Consider the following 23,620-nt stretch of genomic DNA (forward strand, 5'->3'; position numbering starts at 1 on the left):
CAGAAAATTTGTTCTAGAAAGCGTTTACAAACTACTTGGTATACTCAGAGTTTTTGAATAACTGTATTTCATGGTGGTATAGCTAGCCCTAAAGTGCATCCTTAAAGACAAACACATGGTGGAATTAATATTGGAGATAGTTGTGGGATGTTAGATTATTGCTACCATTGATAGGAACAATGAGTATATAGAGCTAATTTGTCTCAAGAGCACATACAGTTGACTGGTTAGATGTGCCACATTTACATGCAGCAAATGCTTCTCACAACAAAATCAGAAGAGTTATAGTCATCAAAGATGAATGAAAATACAATGCACTTTAAGAAAATGATAAGTTAATTTTTGTTCCATACAGTAGATACTGAAGAAAAAAAACATTTCCTTCTCAGGAAAACCATTTGACTTAGAGCTGTTCATGTAGTAATGCCATCCAGTTGGAGTGTTTCAACTCAGAAATCATGCACAGTATTCTTATTAATCTGGCCATTGTGTATAGCTTTATCTTAGACACAGATATTCTAACTCTCGACATGGTAAGTGGCATCAACATGACCTATGCTTTAACATTATTGGACATCTCAACGGCAAAAATAGAACGGAATGTAATACTTCTCATTACCAGCTATCGCTTTAAAGTGAATTTGGTTTTTCTTCAAGTTTTCCTTTAATGTTAGAGGACATCAGGATCAGCTCCTAGTATTTATTCAAAGGAGGTCTTTAAATAGCTAACTCACAGAGAAAATGTGATTTCACTTTCTTTCAAAGACTCAATGCAAATTCCATTTGGATTCCGGAGAGACCTTCAGATTTATTTTACATTCTTGAAACACAGAATAGCCTGCAGTTGAAAGACAGGGGAGCAAATTCTCTGGGTGCTACACTTGCTCTTGCAGACTGAAGGAGGCTCATATTGAGGTCAGAAAAGGTATCACTATGTACTATAATGAAGCTGAGGCTGAGTGTGTATGTCCAGGGGAGAGTGGCAATGTGTTAACCTGATCAACAGGGTCACAGAGTCATAGGAGCAGAAAGTAAAAAGATTTTGAAGGACAAAAATGTTCAGCACTAACTACAGGAAAGAGTATATTGACTTGAATCAGAAGGGGAAAAAAAAAGCTTTTAAATAAAGCTCAGAGCTTAGAGACATTAAAACAGGGCTTGGAGAGCTGATATTTAGAGACTTTTTTTAAAATTTAATGATGTCAAATAGGATAATTGCAAATATATTTTGAACTCCCAGGGAAAGTGCAGATAATGTAGATGATGTGTTTAACAATGATAAGCAAGGAAAAGCAAGCAGTGTTCTCCCAAAGGCAGAGTGCAATTGCCTGCAATTAAAGCAAGCTCATACAGCTTGGAGACTTGTGTTGGTTTTACATCTTTAAGCTATACATCATGATCAGAAAATGCCAAATTAAAGTGTAAACTCTTGACTATCATGGTTTATAAAGAAAGACTAGGAAAGCTAAAATTTTGCTATATTAGGAATACTCCAACTGATGCATTTTAAAGATCCAGGAAGGAAAGGAAATTTCTACCAAAAAACGGCAATGGAAGCAATAGAAACAGAAAAGAGACAGTGGCTGCATCTCCTGGCTTTAATTGTCTTTAAGGGTGTTCTAGGTCTCTGTTCCTTCATTAGGCTCTTTTTTTCATTATTCAAATATGCTTTATGCTGATACAGTACTGGTCAAGAAATAATCTTAAACCATACAGAAAGACAAAAAGCACAATATGCAATAAACAGTGCATAAACAAGGTGTAAGAATTAATGAATGTATTTCTGGTTGTATTGTGTTATCCTATGGTATTAAGACAATAAATTTAAATAGCCATCTCTGTCTGCTTCCTAAACTACCTCATGATTACTTAGAGGTAAACAAATGTCTTTCATATTACTAGAACTTGTGAACAAGCACATAAAAATATCCCAAAGCACAACCTTTTTTTTTTCATACAGACAAAGCTATTAAAACATCTATATTACTCTACTGATGATGCTCTAAGAACATCATAGAAGTAGAATCAGAAAACAGGTAAGAGCCAGAAGTTGGGGAGAAGTGCTGTAAAATATTATCTCCTGGATACAATTTGGCTGTTGTACTCATGAACTCACAGGAACTAGGGTTTCCTACACAAACTCTGTGTTTTGGCACCATATGTTAGCTAAATGAAAATAACGTCAGGTTCCAAGCTGACCTGGAATTAAGAGCATCCTTAGATGAGTTACAGGCTCATGACCAATGAGATCTACAAAGAAGCCCTGATGTAGAAAACAAGAGAAGAGATAGCCACCAGATGTAGAACATGATGAGAAATTGGAACAGAAAGAGACCAACTCTTCTGTTACTTGGACAAAGGAAATTTCTTGCTCAAAAGTTTTCATTGGGGTGAGCAGGTTTTATAGCAACTAAGCTAGCCTAAGACAGTCTACGTGCCAGGCCTCACAAGGCAGGATGGCACTAGAGAAGAGTCAAATTATAGTTCAAGCGTGTCCTGGACTTGACCACAGCCATAGGAAAGGAGAGTAGAAGGCTACCTAGTACATGTGTTGCTGCATAACTCTGTCCAGAGTAAGACAATGCAGAGAGTCATGGGTGATTTGTGGGTGATAGGAAGTACTGGAGGTAGAAAGATCATAATCTAACAAAGACTTCCATTAGTTGTCACTTGTTAGCATCCCATCCCTCACTGGGAGAAGCACATGAGGTTCCATCCTGCACTGAAAACTATTGGTGTTAATGGCTCCTGAGGAATGGGCAATGGTCAGCTGTATAGTCACTGGTAACTTGTTCATGCTCCAAGAAATAAACACCCATCCATGGTCTAATTAGAGTGGCCATAATTAAACAGTTGGTCAGTAGAATGTCAAACTGGATATTTAGACAATATCTAAATGGTGACATTACCTAGCACTAGTTAATCTACTGTTTGTGCTAAAACAGAAAATTATTTGGTATAACAGGCATCAACATGGGCATCCTTGTAAACATAGTTGCAGTTCATAAGAGAATAATTTTGGAAAGAAGAAACTAAGTCTTTAATCATTAGGCAATTATGTGGCACGTCTCATTCATTACTTTTTGTGTATAAGCAAATAAATCTGCAGAATTTCCATTCCAAAATGATGTCTATACATTGCAAATTTGTAAAAAACCTCCCTGGACTAAGTTCAGAATTAAAATCTTTGATGTAGTCAGTTAGCAGACTCTATGGTGTCCTTCTAACAGGTCTATACCTCTTTATACCACATTTACTGTCTTATTTAAATTCTATTTATACTCCTTTTACTATCTACCTTGGATTCCTGTAAGAACCTGGAACAGTTTCTTTTCTGTAGACTTTCTCCTTCTTGCCCACTTTCCCTACCATTGTCTAAGACCAATTCGGTTTTTAGTGCGTACCCTTGCATTATTTCTCTGGTTTCTCTATAACATTAGCGGGGTGTTCATTTTGTCTTGGATGCTTTCTTCACTGATCCCCTTTCCACCTCCCAGAAACGTATAGGACCATATCTTCAACAAACAATCCAGTATCACCTCATTTAATATAGCCTTCCCTGGATTTCCAGCTGTTACAGCTTCCCCTTTCTATAGGTCCCTATATGTGTCCCCCTTCTATCCACTGTCAGATACCCTTCAATTTCAATTTCCATTACCACAGCAAACTGAAGTAGTCATAGATCTGGAGTAGAGGTAAAGTACTCAAAAGTAAAATCAAGGCTCAAAAAGGAAATGTTACTGCAAGTAAATAACTCCATATGCAGACAGCATTAGGGGCCCTGCAATTTCTTATTTTCCAGAATAGACAGACAATGGGGGAGCCATGAGAAAACTGGGTGTTTAAAAGTCATCCATTGACCTCAAGAAGGATTTGGAAAGAGTAGGGCAGAGGACTTAGGTCTGAGAAGATAGCTACAAAATGACTGGGGTTTGAAGGAGCTTAGTTACCTTTTAGAAGCTCTTTCTTAGTAAAGCAGGAAAAGCTAGTGGCAAGGGCAAGGCCCACACGATCTGAGGAAATCATGTTGCCACGTAACTCAGTGGATAACTCTCAAAGGACTTTAAACATGTTTTTTTCTAGCCTTATACAAAAATATTTCAACCTTTATCATGATAATTTTATTTCAAATTAATACAAGATATAGAAGTCTACATTTTTAATATCTTTGTATGCCTAAAATTTAAATATGGCATTGATTTAATTAAATTCCAAAAATTTCTTTTTCCTAACAGTAAGAATATAGGAGATATGTTTATAACACACTTAATTTCCCCTATGACATTAACTGTGATTATAGCATACATTGCACATTGAATTATATTTCCTAGACAGCTTACTATTATCTTTGCTGAATAGATAAGTTCCTAATTAAGCTCCTCTAGGTGGTTTGCTAAGTTATAGCCTCTAACTAATGAGAACATGGTCTTCATTTGATGTTGTGGGAATATATCCACATTTAGCTACTATGTGACATAGCTGATACCTTCACTATGTTTAACCAGTGCTCAATGAACTATCAATGCCATGCAGGTACCCAGTGAATGGTGGCTAAAGAAATGAAACCATGACTGTATTAGTCAGCTGTAAATGATTAAATGAGTGAATGAATCTAAAGGCTCTTGAGTCCTCACCACCATGGATCTAGTTTATTTATTAGTTTTAAGTGTTATATTATTATACTGGAATTATATGGTGTGTGTGTTTGTGTGTGTGTGTGTGTGTGTGTGTGTGTGTGTGTGTGTGTGCATGTGTTAGTAGAGGCCAGGGAGCAAAATGATGGAACTAGTTCTTTAATCCTACCTGGATTCTGGATCAAACACAGAATGTTTTGTCTTGTCTTCTCAATGGCTTGTGTGGCAAGCCCTTTACCTGCTCAATTATTTTGCTAACTTGATTTATTTCACTGATTTAGAAAAAAAATCATCACTTGACCTTTTAAAAAAGAATGGTTTGTCCTGTGACACTAATTCCCACCATTTTAAAGACAGGACAGAATTATAGTCAAATTTCAGCCTGAATAGGTTTCATGCCAGACTTGGCATTAGTAGTAGACATACTGAATACACTTCTGATTTTATGGAGAATCTATGCACTTGGGAAACAGTACTAAATCACCCACAGTTGTAACAAGAGCCATGAAATGCATTAGATTTATTCATTTAGCGACTTTTCTTTTTCCATCCAAGTGACCAAAATTTAAGAGTTAAAAACAATGAGGTCTCCTTAAATTTAGTGTTTTGTGTACATTTTGAAAAAATCTAACTTTACAAACAAACAAATAGACCTTGTCCCATAGGTTTTACTCAGTAGATTTAAGTTGGAGCCAGAATCTTCCTTTTTTCAATAAGTTCTATTTTAATTGTTTCCAGCCAGGGTTGAACATACAGGTGAATGTCCCAATATTTGCAGTTATTTTTTGTCATAATGCTCAAGATAGCTAGAGGTGCTACTAGCCTCTAGGAAAGAGAAGCAAGGGATAGTGCTAACACCTAGAATGGCAGGCTGAGAGATCTTGGTATGTGTTGGAAAGACAGAGAGGGCAAAGCCTGTGCTGCCAACTCCTCTAGGACTGGACACATGGAGGCTGAATCAATGCCAGAAGAAACTCAAATTCAATATATAGGACTTCACCATGATTCTAAAGGAGGTACTCCCTTCACTAGAATTTCCATAACTAAAAGTACTTTATTCTACAGTGATGTTGGTTGGAGGTATGGGTGAATCATCAATTTACTTAACAGTGTGAGCACATACAGTAGATTATGTGTTCTAAGTAACCTGAAAAATGAGAGAGCAACTCCTAGGCAACAAAACAAACCAAACCAAACAAAGAGTACTACCACTTCCTCCACCAAAAAGCAAATCAAACCAACCAACCAACCAACCAAACAAGCAAACAAACAAAAGCGATGCAAATATTTATTTCACTCATTTATCAAATATTCTTTTCCTGGCTGGCCAAGTACATCATTGATAGATCAGTTGTCTAAGAAAGGTATAGGTTCTGATCTCCACACTGACGGCCAACACACACACACACACACACACACACACACACACAAGCACCCGCGTGCACGCACGCACGCACGCATGTACCCCTCTTTACTCAAAAAAAAGTAACACAGTATACTTTTATCTCTCCTTGATGTTTTTGACAAGTTTCATTATAGTTTCAACTGATTTCTGCACTGCTACATGCGAGAGAGATGGTCCAGTATTTAAAAGGAATTGATGCCCAACAACGAAGGCTGGAATTGAATCCTAGCACTCAGTTAGAAATATCTGTACCTACAAACACCTGTGAGCAAGTCTCTGAGGAAAATGGTGGAATCTGGGAGATCACTGGGTCTTTATGGTTTCCAACCTAGCCAAGAAAACATGAATGTCAGGTGCAGGGGGAGAACATGCCACAAATAAACACAAGGAAGATGGTAGAAAAATATACCAGATGCCTCGACACACACTCAACTACATTTGCCCACATATACATGTGCATATACTCACATAAGCAAATTCACAGAAGTAAATATAATAATAAATATTTTAAAAATACTATTGCCAGTCTGGGGATATGGGAGATGTTAATCAGAAGTAAAACACGTGCCTAGCATTTACAAAAGTCTGGGTTTGAGCCCCACTACCCCAAAAGATATTTTGGTCTGCATATAATAATTGTAGAAATCTGACTTTGCCACACATTTTAAAATAGAACGTAATGTGGCAATTCTCTTTAGGGCATCAAATATCCTCCACTAATTAGTCATTTGTTTCCTTAAAATTAACTTATTATCCGCCAGTGTTTCAGGACAAATATAAGCCTCCTTTTCTAAAACTTGAATATGAATGCACGAGAGTCGTGTTTCTTTCACCAACTGTGGTTGATTTACCGTTTAGCAGAACAAATTAAGAACTTATCAGTAATTATGAAAATAATTTCCTTCTTATATTGAAATACTTTGCAGGGCTTCAGTTTATCACATCATTATTCTGGGTGGCGTAGGTGTTGTTGAAAGGCAGTGTGAAAATAAGACCCTGAATTATGAATTTGTCTTGTGAACGCTGAATCACTTTGTATTTTCTGTGGCAAAACAACCTACTTCTTGCTGCAAAGAGCACAGGAAGAACACTTTAATTTTCAAGAACACCCAGCAGTGTGTACAATGTATACACTGAACTAGACAGTTATGCACTTTGAAATTATACCTTATAGTTTCTTTATGTGTTCATTTACTTTATATAACATTTCTATGACTAAAGAGAAGGGAAAACTACATAAATTTGATATATTAAATAATCCATTCCATTGCAATTCAGTAAACATTTATTAAATACTCTGATCCAGGCACTGTGGTTTGTACTAGACAAACTGAAATTCCATCACAAGGGATTCACAGAAATCCATGGATGAAGACAAGCCTCCCAGGGAAAGTTAACGTTATTATGACAAATATGATGTACACGAACCTCTCAAAAATGGATTTTCTTGTTCTTAGTATTTGAAGTAGAGCAAACATTTCTAAAACTTTCAGGTCAGAAGGAACGATTTATCAACATAGGAATTACACTGAGCTAAAGATTCTTGTCATTACAGTGCTGGCTAGAAGATGGCTGTGCATCCACAACACAGGAGCATGATTCCTCTGACATCTTTCTAAATGATGGGACACAATTTCTTTCATTAGCAACATAGTTTACCCATTTCTAAACCATTTCCCAGGCTTTTTCACATCTATTTTTCTCATTCCCATTTGCATACAGAATGTTCCTTTACTTCCCCATCATGGTTATATACTTGTGCAGTTCTAGTGGACTGGGTATTTTCTGAACAACAAAAGAGCTCTAGAGGCTCAGAAATCCAAGAACAAGGTTCCAGCTGGTTCAGTGTCTGGTCATGGCATATTTCTAACACACCATGCCTTCACCAGTGTACTCATTACTGCTGCTCGTGCTGTAGCAAAGTATTTAACAAGGGCAACTCAAAGGAAGAAAAAGTTAATATGGCTCGTGGGTTTAAATGGCAGACAAATCCATACGGGTAGAAGGCATGGAGGCTCTCCATCATTCCACAGCATGTGAAGAGAGTTCAAGGGTAGTATCCGCTTGCTTCGCCCATCTCATGGAGACTGAAATCGCACCTCATGGTAGAATGCCCCTTACCCTCAGACTGGGTCTTCACCTTAAAGTCTTTCTGGCAACACTTTAAAGGCACACCCAGAGGTTTGTTTCCATGCCACTGTCAATTTGACAGTGAAGATTAACCATCACACATGAAGTAAAAAGGACAAATACATTCTCTTGGGACTCTGAGAATGCATGATATACTATTCCATCTCCCCACAACTCCTCTTCCTGCATGCAGACTATTTCAACATAGAAAATTTGGGAGGTGCAAACGTCCCAACCATAGCACCATCAACTATTGAATATGTAAGTTGTTGGGACAACTGAATAATCTATTAGCAATAGATTCCTCTGTATTCAGTAGATGGTGACAATGTTAAAGTTCAGTCCAATAAAAGTGAAACTTAATAAGAAAGATTTTCTCTGTAGCCAGCAGACATTAATGTGTCCAGGTCTCTTTCCTGTCTTCCATACACCATCTATATTCAACTTATAAACTATAGAGGACACGTGCTTGCATCTAATCCCAGGAAGAAAGTTGACTATTTATAGACTTTGCTAAGCAATAATTTTCCAAAGTAAATTAGGGGAGTGTAGAGTATGTTGTTATGACTATATGCCTGACAGAGTAGCTTATACTTTATGCAAGGAATCACTCTTATAAAGGTGCCTATTTATTTTCTGGATTTTGCTGAATTAATAAAATTCTATGCATTTCCATATATAACAGTTTCTGGGAGACTATTATGCTCTTGAACATGGTTGAAATTACATATGTGTATGTAGCAATTATCTAACCCTACTGTTTTTAACCTGCTGTTCCTCTCATAACCAACCAATGAACCAACAAAATTCTGTGATCAAGTATCAAGTCCTTGTATGTGTTTAAAAATAACATTTTTTAAATCCTAGTAAACACAACTGCATCATCTGATCATAACTGTTATTTTTTGAGTGACAGGGGATGAGTGACAAGAAACTGTCCTGTCCCCTTGACACAGCCTACTAAGCACACTATCCAGGACCAGTTCTGGCTTTGTGGTGTTTGTGGGAATTCAGGACAATGATTTTCCTGATTTTCTCCAAAACAAAGTTTAACTGTAGCAGGATAAGAAAGAAAGACATTGTAGAATGCAAGTTTACATTAGAGGAGCTGTTTGTATAAATTAGAAGAGAGGGTTCAGAGCCTCATCTGTACTACCTGTTGAAGATAATATATTTTAATATATTTAAGTAGAGGCTTCCAAATTTCTTTCTACTCTTAGACTGTGTTTTCATATATTTTTAAATGTTTTCTTTGGGTTTCAATATTTGCAAATTCTCATCTGTGATAGCAACTCAGCTTTACTCCAAGTATGGTTTGCAAAATATTATGACTTGATTTATAACCCTCATGGATAATTACGTCATAGTCCATTATATTAACAAATGAAAAAAATTAAACAGGAAGCTTTAGTTTCTCTTGAAATCATTAACACTACATACATTCTTCTACTACAGGCACCCACTGATATTTTCTCAGAAGTCCTTGAAGTTGTGGGTACAGCTCATGATTTTATTAAGGAAATATGAAAGCAATTTTACATAGATCTCATATTAATGAATGTTCATCCAACCTACATTTTAATTAATTTTTTTTCTTTTCCTTTTTTAAAAATTTTTATTGGGTATTTATTTCATTTACATTTCCAATGCTATCCCAAAAGTCCCCCACATGCTCCCCCACCCACCCACTCCCACTTCTTGGCCCTGGCATTCCCCTGTACTGAGGCATATAAAGTTTGCATGACCAATGGGCCTCTCTTTCCACTGATGGCCAACTAAGCCATATTCTGATTCATATGCAGCTAGTGACACGAGCTCAGGGGGCAGGGGCAACTGGTTAGTTCATATTGTTGTTCCACCTATAGGATTGCAGATCCCTTTAGCTCCTTGGCTACTTTCTCTAGCTCTTCCATTAGGGGCCCTGTGATCCATCCAATAGCTGACTGTGAGCATCCACTTCTGTGTTTGCTAGGCCCCAGCATAGTCTCACAAGAGACAGCTATATCTGGGTCCTTTCAGCAAAATCTTGCTAGTGTATGCAATGGTGTCAGCGTTTGGAAGCTGATTATGGGATGGATCCCTGGATATGGCAGTTTCTAGATGGTCCATCCATCTAGATGTTCTCAGGTCCAAACTTTGTCTCTGTAACTCCTTCCATGGGTGTTTTGTTCCCAATTCTAAGGAGGGGCAAAGTGTCCACACTTTGGTCTTCATTCTTCTTGAGTTTCATGCGTTTAGCAAATTGTATCTTATATCTTGGGTATTCTATGTTAATACTAGTCAACATTCTAAGATACATATGTAAAGATATTTACATATATCTGTATATTTGCACATATACATATATATGTATATGTATGACTACTTGCTATTGTGGTTTACATATTGTTTGAATGTATCCTTAAGGATTTGCATAGAAGTTTTCTTTTAAATAGGATGGGATTAAGGGGTAGAGCCTACTGGAAGTCATGAGGTCACTGGGGGCTATCTTTTCTTTCCCTCTATGTCAAGTCATCTGCCATGAGGTCTTTTTAGGAACCTATTTTGTTTAGACATTCAGACATCAGAACTGTGAGCTATATAACTTTCCAAGCCTCAAGTATTTCATTCAAGCAATAGAAAATAAACTAGTAACACCTGTTAAATAACCTCTAAGAATAATCATTAGCTTAAATTGATTATTGAAAATCTATAGCACAAACTTGTAAATTACTTTTTCACTGCGGTACAAGTAGATAATTCTGATAATTAAAATATAAGAAGAAGCCGGGCATGGTGGCACACACCTTTAATCCCAGCACTTGAGAGGCAGAGGCAGTCAAATTTCTGAGTTTGAGGCCAGCCTGGTTTACAGAGTGAGTTCCAGGACAGCAAAGGCTACACAGAGAAACCCTGTCTCGAAAAAAACAATATATATATATATATATATATATATATATATATACATATATATATATATTAAGGAAATAGCATATTAAATATTAAAGAAAGTGTTCAGTCTGTTGTTTATAAGATGCATAAGCAAATGAAATTTTAGCCTCAGTCATTCAAATAGCAAAATGACAACAAAGAGCCAAGCAGTTGTAACACTATTTAATATGAATCACAGGAAACTTAAATCTTTCCATTGTTTAAACATTAAACCACAGATATTAACTTAAGAACTTTACCAGTAGCCTATCATTCTAGACACCTCCAAGTTATTCTTAGGGATAGTATGGCCATTAGTATCTTAACAATATAAACTTTGACTCCTGTCAAAAGAATGTGTTGGGGGCCATCTCAGAGACTCTAAGAATAATATGAATTGGTGTTAAATATCAGATAAATTTTAAATTTTCTTATTATTGATCTTATGTAATATTTAGTTTATGCAAATACTTAGCAAACCGACTTGAATGCCTTTCTGAAGTAAATGAAGAATAAGTTGGTACAAGGTTAGTTCATCAGTGTTCCTTTTGAGGTAGACACTGAGCAGAGATTCTGCGGCACCTAGGAGTCAGCTGATAATGCTGGTTTTCCTTATTTCTCTTTGATTAATTTTGCTCTTATCAATATTGAGGACATCCCTGAGAAGTATGACTCCTTTAAAAGTCCTTTCTGTAGCGTGAGGTCCATGATAAAAATAAACAATATAACCAGGCATCAGTTGGTTATTTCTCCCACCGAGAGAAAAAAGGAATAGGACAACTAGGCATGTAGCAGAGGTTAATTGAAATACCCGTGTTGTTTTAGCCATGGAGTGCTGCTTCTCCTGATTATCAATGCTACTCTGTAAAACAAACAATGCAATGACCATTTTGATTTAGAGACTAATATGGACCATAAAGAACTTGAGGTATTTCTGAGATATTAAAATGTGCTATGCATGACTATAGTAACAAATGGTTAACTATTTTTCATTTACATAATTTTAAGTGAATAAGCAGCCTACATTGGAAAACTAGGAGTCCTTACTTCCTTCTATTTAAAAAAAAAAAAGAAAAAAGAAAGAAAATGACATTGAACAATATTTCTCATTTCAAACAGTATTGCCTCCTTAGATCATTATTCACGTGGCAAGCAATTGACTATAGAAAACTATTATCTACTATCATTATAGCTAGGGCATTGTGTATAGATAAGTTTAACATATTTTCATCTATACATTTGATTTGATTTTAAAAATGTCAAAGTCAACATGAGTTTTGTTTGTATGTATGTATGTACTCCACAAGTGAGATTAGTGTACAAAGACATCAAAGGAGGGCATCATACGCCTTGGAAGGTTTTACTATCATTTAGGCACCAGGAATTGAACCTAAGTCTTCATCAAAATCAGTAAGTGCTCTTAACAGCTGAGCTTTCTCCACAGGCCCTCAGCTTTGAATTTTAGTACCATCCAAGAATATTAAATACTCTATCAATTTAATAATTAATTTTTTAACACATTAAGCAAATGGATTACAAACAAACAAAAACTATTGTTTTAGATAAATTAATAAGACTGTCTTTTGTGGCAAAAGCTGTTAGCTATTTTAACATCAGGTGATATTTACTTTTCATTTCATTATTTATCTTTATCACTTTTCCAACATTACACAATTTAATTGAAGAGTTAGAATAACGATCATTCAGGGTCTGGGAGAAGGACATTTAGGGAATACACAGAAGAAAAGAAGACATAGATAAGTGGACTGGGAACACTCCATCACCAAACAAGGAGCTGTGTAAATGAACCAGGAAGGCAACGAAAGGGCCTTGCAGGGAACTTGTCAAATCAACACAACAGCATCTTGGTATATACATATAATAATTCTACCAAGCTACACACTTTATTCTTCTGACCTTAACAAAGAGGATAGTTTACCTATGGTGGTTATATTGTTATCACGGTACCACAAAACTGTCCCTATTTAAGCCCTATATGTCAGGTGTTTGATGTTGTTAACTGATTCATGTGTCAAGACTTTCAGTTGCACAACATACAAGAAGTTCTCCAGCTGTCAAATGAATTAGTGAACATAGAGTGCATTTTCACAGAATCTGTTAGTAAGTAGGAATTTACAAATATTAATGTAGGTTCCTTATTGTCTTCAAATACTTAAATACTGGTTGGAATTTCAGAATGCTGTGATATTGAGCAGAAAGTATAAACATTATAAAAAATGCATTCCCAAGATCCTTTGAGATAGTATTTCCCGAGCGAGAGAACTATTATGTGATGCCGATGTGCTGTTTAACTTAGGTGCGAGGAGACATACATTTTGATCTCTATTCTCAGAAATAAGACCTTTAAAGACCAAATTTGACATTTTAATTCTGCTAAAAACTCTGGACTATAAGTAAGAATCATGATCTAGTGGGCTTGCTACTTGTGTTCACAACATAGAAGGGGTCCAGAAACGCCAATCTCAATCCATTTTGGATTCAAGAAATATCATCAAGCACAGGAAAATATCAACCAGCCTTTGGGAAATATGCCTTCATCTTTAGCCTCAGGAAATTTTCAGCCATGATTTGGAAAGGACAATTAATATTTCAAAACAGTACCCTAAAACAATAAAGTATTGTGAGTGAAAATTTGAGAGAGAAAGAGAGTGTAAATGCATATCCAAAGAGTTCATATAAAAATTTTACTTAGATTATAAAATCACATGTGTTAACTGAGTTTTTAAAAAGACACAATCACAAAAGAAGTCACTTTATATGCACTCACTGATTAGTGGATATTAGCCCAGAAACTTAGAATACCCAAGATACAATTTGCAAAACACAAGAAAATCAAGAAAAAGAAGACCAATGTGTGAATACTTCATTCTCCTTAGAATTGGGAACAAAATACCCATGGAAGGAGTTACAGAAATAAAGTTTGGAGCTAAGACAAAAGGATGGACCATCGAGAGACTATCCCACCTGGGGATCCATCCCATAATAAGCCACCAAACGCAGACACTATAGCACATGCCAGCAAGATTTTGCTGAAAGGACCCTGATATTGCTGTCTCTTTTGAGGCTATGCCAGTGCCTGGCAAATACAGAAGTGGATGCTCACAGTCACCTATTGGATGAAACACAGGGCCCCCAATGGAGGAGCTAGAGAATGTACCCAAGGAGCTGAAGGGGTTTGCAACCCTATAGGTGGAGCAACAATATGAACTAACCAGTACTCCCAGAGCTAGTGTCTCTAGCTGCATCTGTAGCAGAAGATGGCCTAGTCGACTATCATTGGGAATAGAGGCCCCTTGGAATGCCAGGGCCAAGAAGTGGGAGTGGGTGCGTAGGGGAGCAGGTTGAGGGGAGGGGATAGCATTTGAAATGTAAATGAAGAAAATGTAAAATAAAAATTGAAAAAAAAAGAACTATAAGTAGAGCTAGAAAAATTTACAATGTATACAACATAAAACTAAAAAGGATTTAAAACAAAAAAAGAAAACAAAAACAACAAAAAAAAGAAATATAAAGCTTGTATTTTACAGTGCTTGGAAAAGGCAAGAAAGTAAACAGTTCACTAACTATGAAGCTAGGAAAGATGGCATCTTGTCAGAAGACCAGGTAGGGTGCTCTCAGACCTTCCCCTTTCTCTTTATTACTCCAGACCCAATTCTCAGGGTCACCCATATCCTTAAACAGGACATCATGGGCAGCTCCCCCAAACCCCTCCATGCCTCCTGTGAAGCCCTCAGACATTCTCTCCCTGGCTTCTCCTTCCTCCAGCATTTATCACCAGCATTCCCCCACAAATGCATGAGCCATGTGGGCTAGAAAAACAAGCAACACTCAGAAAATACACTCTCTCAAAACTCTAGAATGGGACAAGAAAAGAAGGGGGGAAAATCCCCCTGTTCAGCCAAGAAAAACACAGAAATCAGCACTTAAACCCAGATGTCTAGATGCTAGCATAAGAACTCAATCAACGTGTCTCCATCAGAGTCCAGCTATATCACTACAGCAGGTTCTGATTAGTCCAAAATAGCTGAAGCACAAGAAAATGACTATATAACTAAAGTATGGTGGGAATGGTGATCGCAGAGCTGGATCCCACCTAGCTAGCTTATTGTCTGTGCTTCCAAAGGCAGGCAGATCTCTGAATTCATTTGCAATATTAAGAAAAATGTGGTTTGTTAAGAATCAAGGGGCTGGGGCCTTGAATGCCTATTCATGAAATAGTTAAAAGGGAACTTGGAGTAAATGACTGAAATGAAATATAAGTAAAAGTCTGGGCTTTAGTTTTCGAGAGCTGAGCTATGTAGATGAGTTGTCTGATGATCACCAGAGAAAGCCGTCTTGAACAGAACACAGACCATCAGCTTGTATCCCATGATTTTTTTTCAAACACTCCTTCTCTCAAGAACCACTCTCCAAGCCGAGGCTGGTCTTTGGCACACACATAATTATCACCCTCCATAAAACTCCAACTGTAGCAAAGACCCCAACATAAAACCAGACACACTGAACCTGAGAGAAGAGAAAGTGTGGAACAGTGTTAAATGCATTGGCTCAGAAAATGCTTTCTGAACAGAATGCCTATTGAACAGGCACTAATATTAATAATTAATAAATTGGACCTCATGAAGCTGGGAAGCTTCTGTAGTGGAAAGAACACTGTCAATTGGATAATGAGGCAGCCTAAGGAATGAGAAAAGATTTTTACCAACTTCATAACGATGTCTAATATCCAAAATATATAAAGAACTGAAGAAACTAGATATTTTTAAAAAACAAACAATACAGCTAAAAATGGGCTACAGATCTAAATGGAGAATTCTTAATAGAGCAATCTGAAATAGCTGAGAAATGCTTAAGGAAATGTTCAACATTCTTATGCATAAGAGAAATGCAAATCAAAATCACTTTGAGATTCTGTCTTCTACCTGTCAGAATGAATGGCTAACTTCAATAACACAAATGAGAGCTCATGCTGGCAAGGGAGCAAATCAATAGTAACACTCCTCCACTGCTTATAGGAGTGCATAAAGGCACTAAAGAAATTAAATATGCTGGTTCCTCAGAAAATTGGGAACTGATCTACCCCAAGACCCAGCTATGCCACCCTTGGGCATATACTCAAAGTAATTCTATCCTACTACAAAGTCATTTGCTCAACTATGTTCATTGCAGCTTTATTCATATAAGCAAGAAACTGGAATCAATTGAGGTGTCTCTCAACTGAAGAATAGGTAAACTGAAGAAAATGTAGTATATTCACACAATGCTGTATTATTTAGTGCTTTTTTTTCCTGACTGTGAAATTTGCAGGCAAGTAAATGCAACTAGAAATAACATCCTAAGTGAGGTAATCCAGAGCCAGAAAGACAAGTATGGTATGGACTCATTTATAAGTGATTATTAGCTGTTAAGTAAATGATAATCATGCTAGAAGCATGGATTTCTCTCAGAAGAGGAAGTAGAAAAGGTTCTGACATGGTATATGGTTCAGTGGGGATGGGAGCAGGAGGGATCAGGTGTGGGGTAGAAGAAGGATGCAGGAGAGAGAGTGGAAAGAGACAGCTGAAATTGAGGGGGCTACTTAGGGGGGGGTGGTGTAGTGTAGTGGAAACTTCCTGTGATATATAATGGTGACCTTGTAGAACTCTTAGTAATAGAAGACATGGAATCTGACCTATCTATTTGTAGCCAGGCAAGTCTTCAAGTAGTGAAACTAGGTAACATTTGGTTGAGTTGTTGGCTGAAGAAATCCTATGGAGATCTCTAAACAACCGAGGCTGATGCTAGGACATAAGTTCACTTTCTGAACTGACAACTTGCACACAGCTAAATGAACACAGAGATGTCAAGTTGATGCAGGTTGGAGCCTTCACCTTAAGTCCTAGTGCCTTAGGTGCAAGAAGGTGCAAGCTACAGAAATAGAAAAACCTGACACCAACCCAGCCACAAATCCCTGTATCTAAAGTCTGTCCTGCCTGCAAGATGTGCTGAGGCTATGATGGCCTAAAACATGTATGAGTCGCCAAACAACATTTAGGTTAAAGGTCAATGCCATAGGAAGTAGCTCATGTCCTACACTGCCTGGATGGCCAGGAACTGGCGACTGGATAGCCCAGAGACCCAGGGTAGAACAGAACAAGACTGGGAAAAAACTCACTGAAATGATTCTGAATGCTATTTTGCTATACTCATAGATTAGTGCCAGGTCCAGTTGTCATCAGAGATGCTTCTTCCAGAAGCAGATGAAAGGAGGTTCAGAGACCTACTATGCAAAAGACAGTCTACACTTGAAGTCTCCATCCGTTCTCTCACCTCAGAGATTGGGGAATCCAGCAGAAGTGGGGAGAAAAGGGTGTAGGAGTCACAGAAGATGGAGAACACCAGGAGAACCTGGCCAACTATGCAGAGCTTGCAGAAGACAGAAAAGTCAAGTGTAGGGTTTGCACTGATGTGCACCAGGTCCTCTGCATATACATTATGGCTATTAGCTGTGTTAGCTAGCTAACATCATGAGCTAGCATTTGGAGGTAGAGACAGTAGAACTTCTATAAGTTTGAGGACAGTCTGGTCTACATAACTAGTCCCAGAGTACCCAGATCTGTATACTGAGACTTCAAACATAAACAACAACAACAAAAAACCCTAATGAGATGTTTATTTCATTCCATTCCTGTATAGAAAGAAACCTTACTATCTAACCACTATTAATTTTCTTAGTAAGTTTATCCTCAAATTTAATTATTGCATTAATAAAATTATTGTACACCTTATCATGAAACACAATTAAGTTGAATAGATGTGTAAAGAAGCTTTAGGGCTACCTTGTCCCTCACAGTTTAAAACTCACTTAGAAAAATTTTTTAGCCAAGGCACATTCTGGAAAAAAAGTGTGTTGAGATAAACTCTCTCACTCTTGAAAACTGTTTGCTCCTTTAACAGATTTCTTAAGGAAGTTAAGTGAGAGCAATAGTGGTCTTCCTGGTTGATCTGTTTAGTGATGCAAGAACACATACATTCCCCCCTCAACGGATTCCCTCAAGGATCACGTGCAAGCTTAGTTTTGACAAGCTAGTGATGTTCTCTGAGATAGATACGACTCAACTCACAAGGAGATGCTAAGAAAAAAGAGTAGGATTGATTTCTGAGGTTACCCCTAACCCCAGATATCACACAGCAACAGCTTTAAAAATTAAAACTAGCACCTGCTTTCTGAAAGGAAACCAAGATGATATCAACCAGGGGATGCTTCTTGTCATGTTAATAGTCCTAATTAGTTTTTTTTTTCTTTTACAGCTTTGACATCAATAAAGGCATATATATTTTTTTTCACAACAAGCAGTTTTATACATGTGTTTCTATTATGGTGCCTTCCAGTATCACTTCTCTTCTAGTAGATCTCATGTGGACTTTACAGAGATTTTTTTTTCTTTAATTATTATTTTATTAGATATTTTCTTCATTTACATTTCAAATGCTATCCCAAAAGTCCCCTATACCCTCCCTCACCCTGCTCCCCCACCCACTCATTCCCACTTCTTGGCCCTGGCATTCACCTGGACAGGGGCATATTAAGTGTGCTAGACCAAGGGGCCTCTCTTCCCAATGATGGCCGACTAGGCCATCTTTTGCTACAGATGCAGCTGGAGACATGAGCTCTTGGGGGAACTGGTTGGTTCATACTGTTGCTCAACCTATAGGGTTGCAGATCCCCCCTTCTGGTCTTGTGTATTTTCTCTAGCTCCTCCATAAGGGGCCCTGTGTTCTATCCTATAGATGACTGTGAGCATCTACTTCTGTATTTGCCAGGCACTGGCAAAGCCTCACAAGAGACAGCTATATCAGGGTCCTTTCAGCAAAATCTTGCTGGCATATGCAATAGTGTCTGCATATGGTGGCTGATTATGGGATGGATCCCGGGTGGGGCAGTCTCTGGTCCATCCTTTCAACTTAGCTCCAAACTTTGTCTCTGCAACTCCTTCCATAGATATTTTATTCTCTATTCTAGGGAGGAATTAAGTATCCACGCATTGGTCTTCCTTCTAGATTTTCTTGTGTTTTGGAAGTTGTATCTTGGGTATTCTAGGTTTCTGGGCTAATATCCACATATCAGTGAGTGCATATCAAGTGACTTCTTTTGTGACTGGGTTACCTCACTCTGGATGAAATCTTAAAGATACATCCATTTGCCCAAGAATTTCATAAATTAATTGCTTTTAATAGCTGAGTAGTACTCCATTGTGTAAATGTACCACATTTTCTGTATCCATTCCTCTTTTGAGAGACATCTGGGTTCTTTCCAGCTTCTGGCTATTATAAATAAGGCTGCTATGAACATAGTGGAGCATGTGTCCTTAGTACCAGTTGGAATATCTTCTGGGTATATGCCCAGGAGAGGTATTGCTGGATTTTTAAGTAGTACTTTGTTCAATTTTCTGAGGAACCGCGAGACTGATTTCCAGAGTGGTTGTACAAGCTTGCAATCCCACCAACAATGGAGGAGTGTTCCTCTTTCTCCACATCCTCACCAGCATCTGCTGTCACCTGAATTTTTGATCCTAGCCATTCTGACTGGTGTGAGGTGGAATCTCAGGGTTGTTTTGATTTGCATTTCCCTGATGATTAAGAACATTTTTACAAGTGCATCTTAGTCCTTTGATATTCCTCAGTTGAGAATTATTTGTTTAGCTCTGTACCCCATTTAATAATGGGGTCATTTGAATTTTTGGAGTTCAGCTTTTTGAGCTCTTTGTATATATTGGATATTAATCCCCTATCAGATTTAGGATTGGTAAAAATTCTTTCCCAATCTGTTAGTGGCCTTTTTGTCTTATTGACAGTATCTTTTGAAAGGCATATATTCTATTCAGTAAAGTATTCAAGTTTCTTATCATTCACATCAAGTTGCTGATTATTCACAGACATACACAGACAGTTTCAATATAGTTTCACCAAAGAATATAAAATATCATTTATTTTCCTTAGCAGAAAACGTTCATTCAGATTGTTATTACCTTTTACCCCCTTTTTGGCCACAAGACATCTGAAGTAACTTAGAATACACAACCAAAATTTCTGTTAGCAGTTGAGTGAGATAGCAAAGTTTTGGACAATCTGACTTTGATAAAATTTTCAACAATATTTTTAAACAAAAGCACCAATGACATGCATCAGAGGATTCGTCCCACATTATCATCAGAGCGAGTTTGATTTCTCTTTATGGCTCTAGGGTTTCCAAAGACAACCCATAAAATATCAGAAATTTTGCCCCAAATTCTTAATATTACTGACTTTGTCCTCATGAAGAAAACTATTTTAAAAATTTCACCAAGTACTCTAGAATCCTAGAATCCTAACAACATTCCCTTTTAGACTCTCTGATGAGAAACTGTAACATCATAAAATATCTTAGAGATAGATCATATTTAGAATGAATGACACTGAAAAAAATGTTCCAAAAACACACATCTGGCAGTATTATTTGTGAGCTTCATTTGACATTTATTGGGCCCCATTCAACAAAACAAATCAAAGCAAAGCAAAACAAAAAGTTTGGAATACACATGACTCTAAGAATTAACTACCTGCTTTTTACCTTTACCCATCAAAACCTCAGAGTTATCATTGCTCTGATGATGAGCTTAGCCAAACACTGCAATTAATTATAAGAATAATAAAAACACAGAAGATTCACTCATGTTTGCTTAGTGCCATTACTTTCTTTTGTCTGCATGATTCATAAAATATATGGCTAGATATTAGAAATCATTCAGTTTAATAGCTGTATACCTCATAATGTCCATATATATATTACATTACTCCTGTAACACACTTTAGGTCATAAATGGTTTTGTTAAATGACCAGAGACCTTGTTGTTTCCTGTTGCAATACTAACCTGAGTTATTAAGGCATTATGGGAAAACACTTGAGATTTTATAACTCTAAAATATCAGAGCTTAAAAAATATCCCCTTGGAATTTGCATCCCAATATGCCTTACACATTAAATAATTTCATTTGGAAAAGTAACTGATAGTATCGTGATGCCACGGATATATTAATCATGCTGCCCTACAGACTCAAGAGGAAGAATGTCTTCAGAGAAAAACCCTCATCGGATAGTATTACAGTCCAGTTTAATATCAGATAGCTAAAGTTATTTAATGTACTTTGAACATTAATCACAATGTAATATTACAAAACATCAGCCACTTACGATTTTGAGTCATCCCATAACACGCAATATGGATTCAAAGTGCCCTAAAAATAAACAGAGAATAAAATATACCATAAGTCCACATATAAAAATTGATGAATTGTAGGAAATAATAATGAAGGATGACTTGATACTCTTGTATGTTAAAGATATGACACAAAGTATTTTTTCCTGTAAGAACTTTACATTTTCTTTTCCATGAATTTCATAACACATCTTGTGGAATTCCATCAAAGTCATATTTTTATGCCAACTCTAATTGGTATTTAGTTTGTTGAAAAGGAAAGCCAAATGTCCCATGCACTGTATAGATCTGTGTTACTGTGACTTCTATGTCACATTTATTTCTCTGATTATATTTGCTCAATTACTTTTTGAAGACCAAAGTATTGACAACAATTATAATTGAATAAAATTTCCTGCATTTCACATGTGAACAAACCACCACCATGTCATCTACTAATTAGCTTTTCCTAGAGAACAGGATCTTGCTAACTGTCCATTATCAGAGTCCTGTAACAAACAGAACTTTAATCAACAGGTCATACTTTAGTGAGGTTACATGTAATGAAACTCTAAGAAAAGGAGGTGTTGGATTTCATGCATTTGAATAACGATGTGTTGAGTATCTACCATAGCCTTTAGAATAAAAGATAGGTTTTCTACACTGAGTCAATCCAAGTTATTTGCTTTGAATAGTTCTGATACTGGAAAATTCTTAATTCCAGCCCTCCTCCCCCACCCTGAAGCTAACTCAATTCTTTCTGTAAAATATTTACATATTTAAAAGTTCTATCATGCTCCCAAGGTGTTACTTATCCATTAAATATATCCTGTGGTTTAATGTTCTCTTATTCTTCATGATACACACTTCCTGAAACACATCTTAAAAGTCCATTTAGTGAAATCACTCACTTGAGTCCAATCTGTGCATAGCAAAGTGGTACTATTTCTTTTCCAATTTAGAAAACATGTTTATAATAATTCAAATTAAAGATTATATCAGCTAGTTGCTTAATCTCTTCCTAAGGTGGAATGGTGTTACTCACATTGCTTCTTACACACAGAAGTTTATTGGGAGCATTTTAATTTTTATTTTTTTTGGCATCCAACACTTTCATTATTGTTTCTAAGCTTTGAATCATTGCAGGATTAAAATAAAAACATGACTATGTCCTTATCCAACTAAGTCATTGGTAAAAATACTGAAAAGGCCAACACAGTTTAAAAGTATAATTCCTCCATGGGACTCTGTGCTTGTTTTCCAAGTATACTTATGAGGCCCTGAAGTCTATAATTACAGGGTTTATAGGAACTTCCAGAATGTCTAGGAACGAGTCATTGAGGGATGAGTGATATTTATTGGGTCAACTTGTGAATTTAATTAGAACCAAAAATCAGTATCACTAAAATTTATGAAATCCACTAAGCCTCATTTATTTATTATCAATTTTAATAGCTATGTGTTAGTAACTCTATAATGAACAATATCATAATTTTACTCTTAAAACAACATACTCAAGACATCTTACTTCTTATCAAACAAAACAAGCCAGAAACTATGCTTTGAGGAACTACCTAGTATTTCATAAATATGCTTCCTTTTCTGAAAACAACAACAACAACAACTACAACAACAACAAAATACCAAATGGCTACAGTCCTATAGATGGTGAATAAGATACAATGCCTATGGAATGTTTCTATAACACATGAAGAGATACATATATCACAAGGCAGATATTCCTGAGCATAAAACACAGTCTGTGCTAATCAGAGAAGGTCTTATGGAGGGCATAGGTCCTGCTCACATTTCTAAGCCAGGAGTACATCTTCATATTCCTAACAGGGTGCTAAAAGGGTGTATTACATTGATTTTTCCTTCTATCAGATCTAATCTGGTTGTCCTTAGATTCATGAATCTATTAATTTTCTGACAAATCTAGAATAGCCAAAATGTTCTAGCACACAGTTATACTGTATCCATCTAATATTTCATTTCAAGGGGCTCATTATCCTTGGTTTATCACAATTTTGTTGAGGACTTGGAAGTATACATTTCATAAATATTTAAGCCAAGTGTAGGTGAAAATATGCTTTTAGCTATGAATTAAGTTACACCTTTCTATACCACAGGATGCTTTTTATACCCTGGGTTTAAAAAATGTTATGGATATGAATGGTTTGCCTGAATGTATGTTTGTATACTGTGTGTGTGTGTGTGTGTGTGTGTGTGTGTGTGTGTCCTGCAAAGGCCAGACACAGGCATTGGATCCTATGGAACTGGAGTTACCAAGAGTTGTGAGTCTC

General features: G+C 36.7%; 1 protein-coding gene across 2 annotated transcripts in view; it reads right to left on the reverse strand.

The window, feature by feature from the left end:
* Adgrb3 (adhesion G protein-coupled receptor B3) overlaps positions 1–23,620 on the reverse strand; it is a 737,533-nt gene that overhangs the window by 291,377 nt on the left and 422,536 nt on the right. For both annotated transcript variants that reach the window (XM_029468446.2, XM_021163961.3), the window contains exon 16: positions 21,311–21,354. In XM_029468446.2, the coding sequence (XP_029324306.1) occupies positions 21,311–21,354 (44 nt within the window). The remainder of the gene's footprint in view (positions 1–21,310; positions 21,355–23,620) is intronic.

This window comes from Mus caroli, unplaced genomic scaffold (genome assembly GCF_978045245.1).
Source record: "Mus caroli unplaced genomic scaffold, Mus_caroli_1 scaffold_1, whole genome shotgun sequence".
Taxonomy (NCBI): Eukaryota; Metazoa; Chordata; class Mammalia; order Rodentia; family Muridae; genus Mus; species Mus caroli.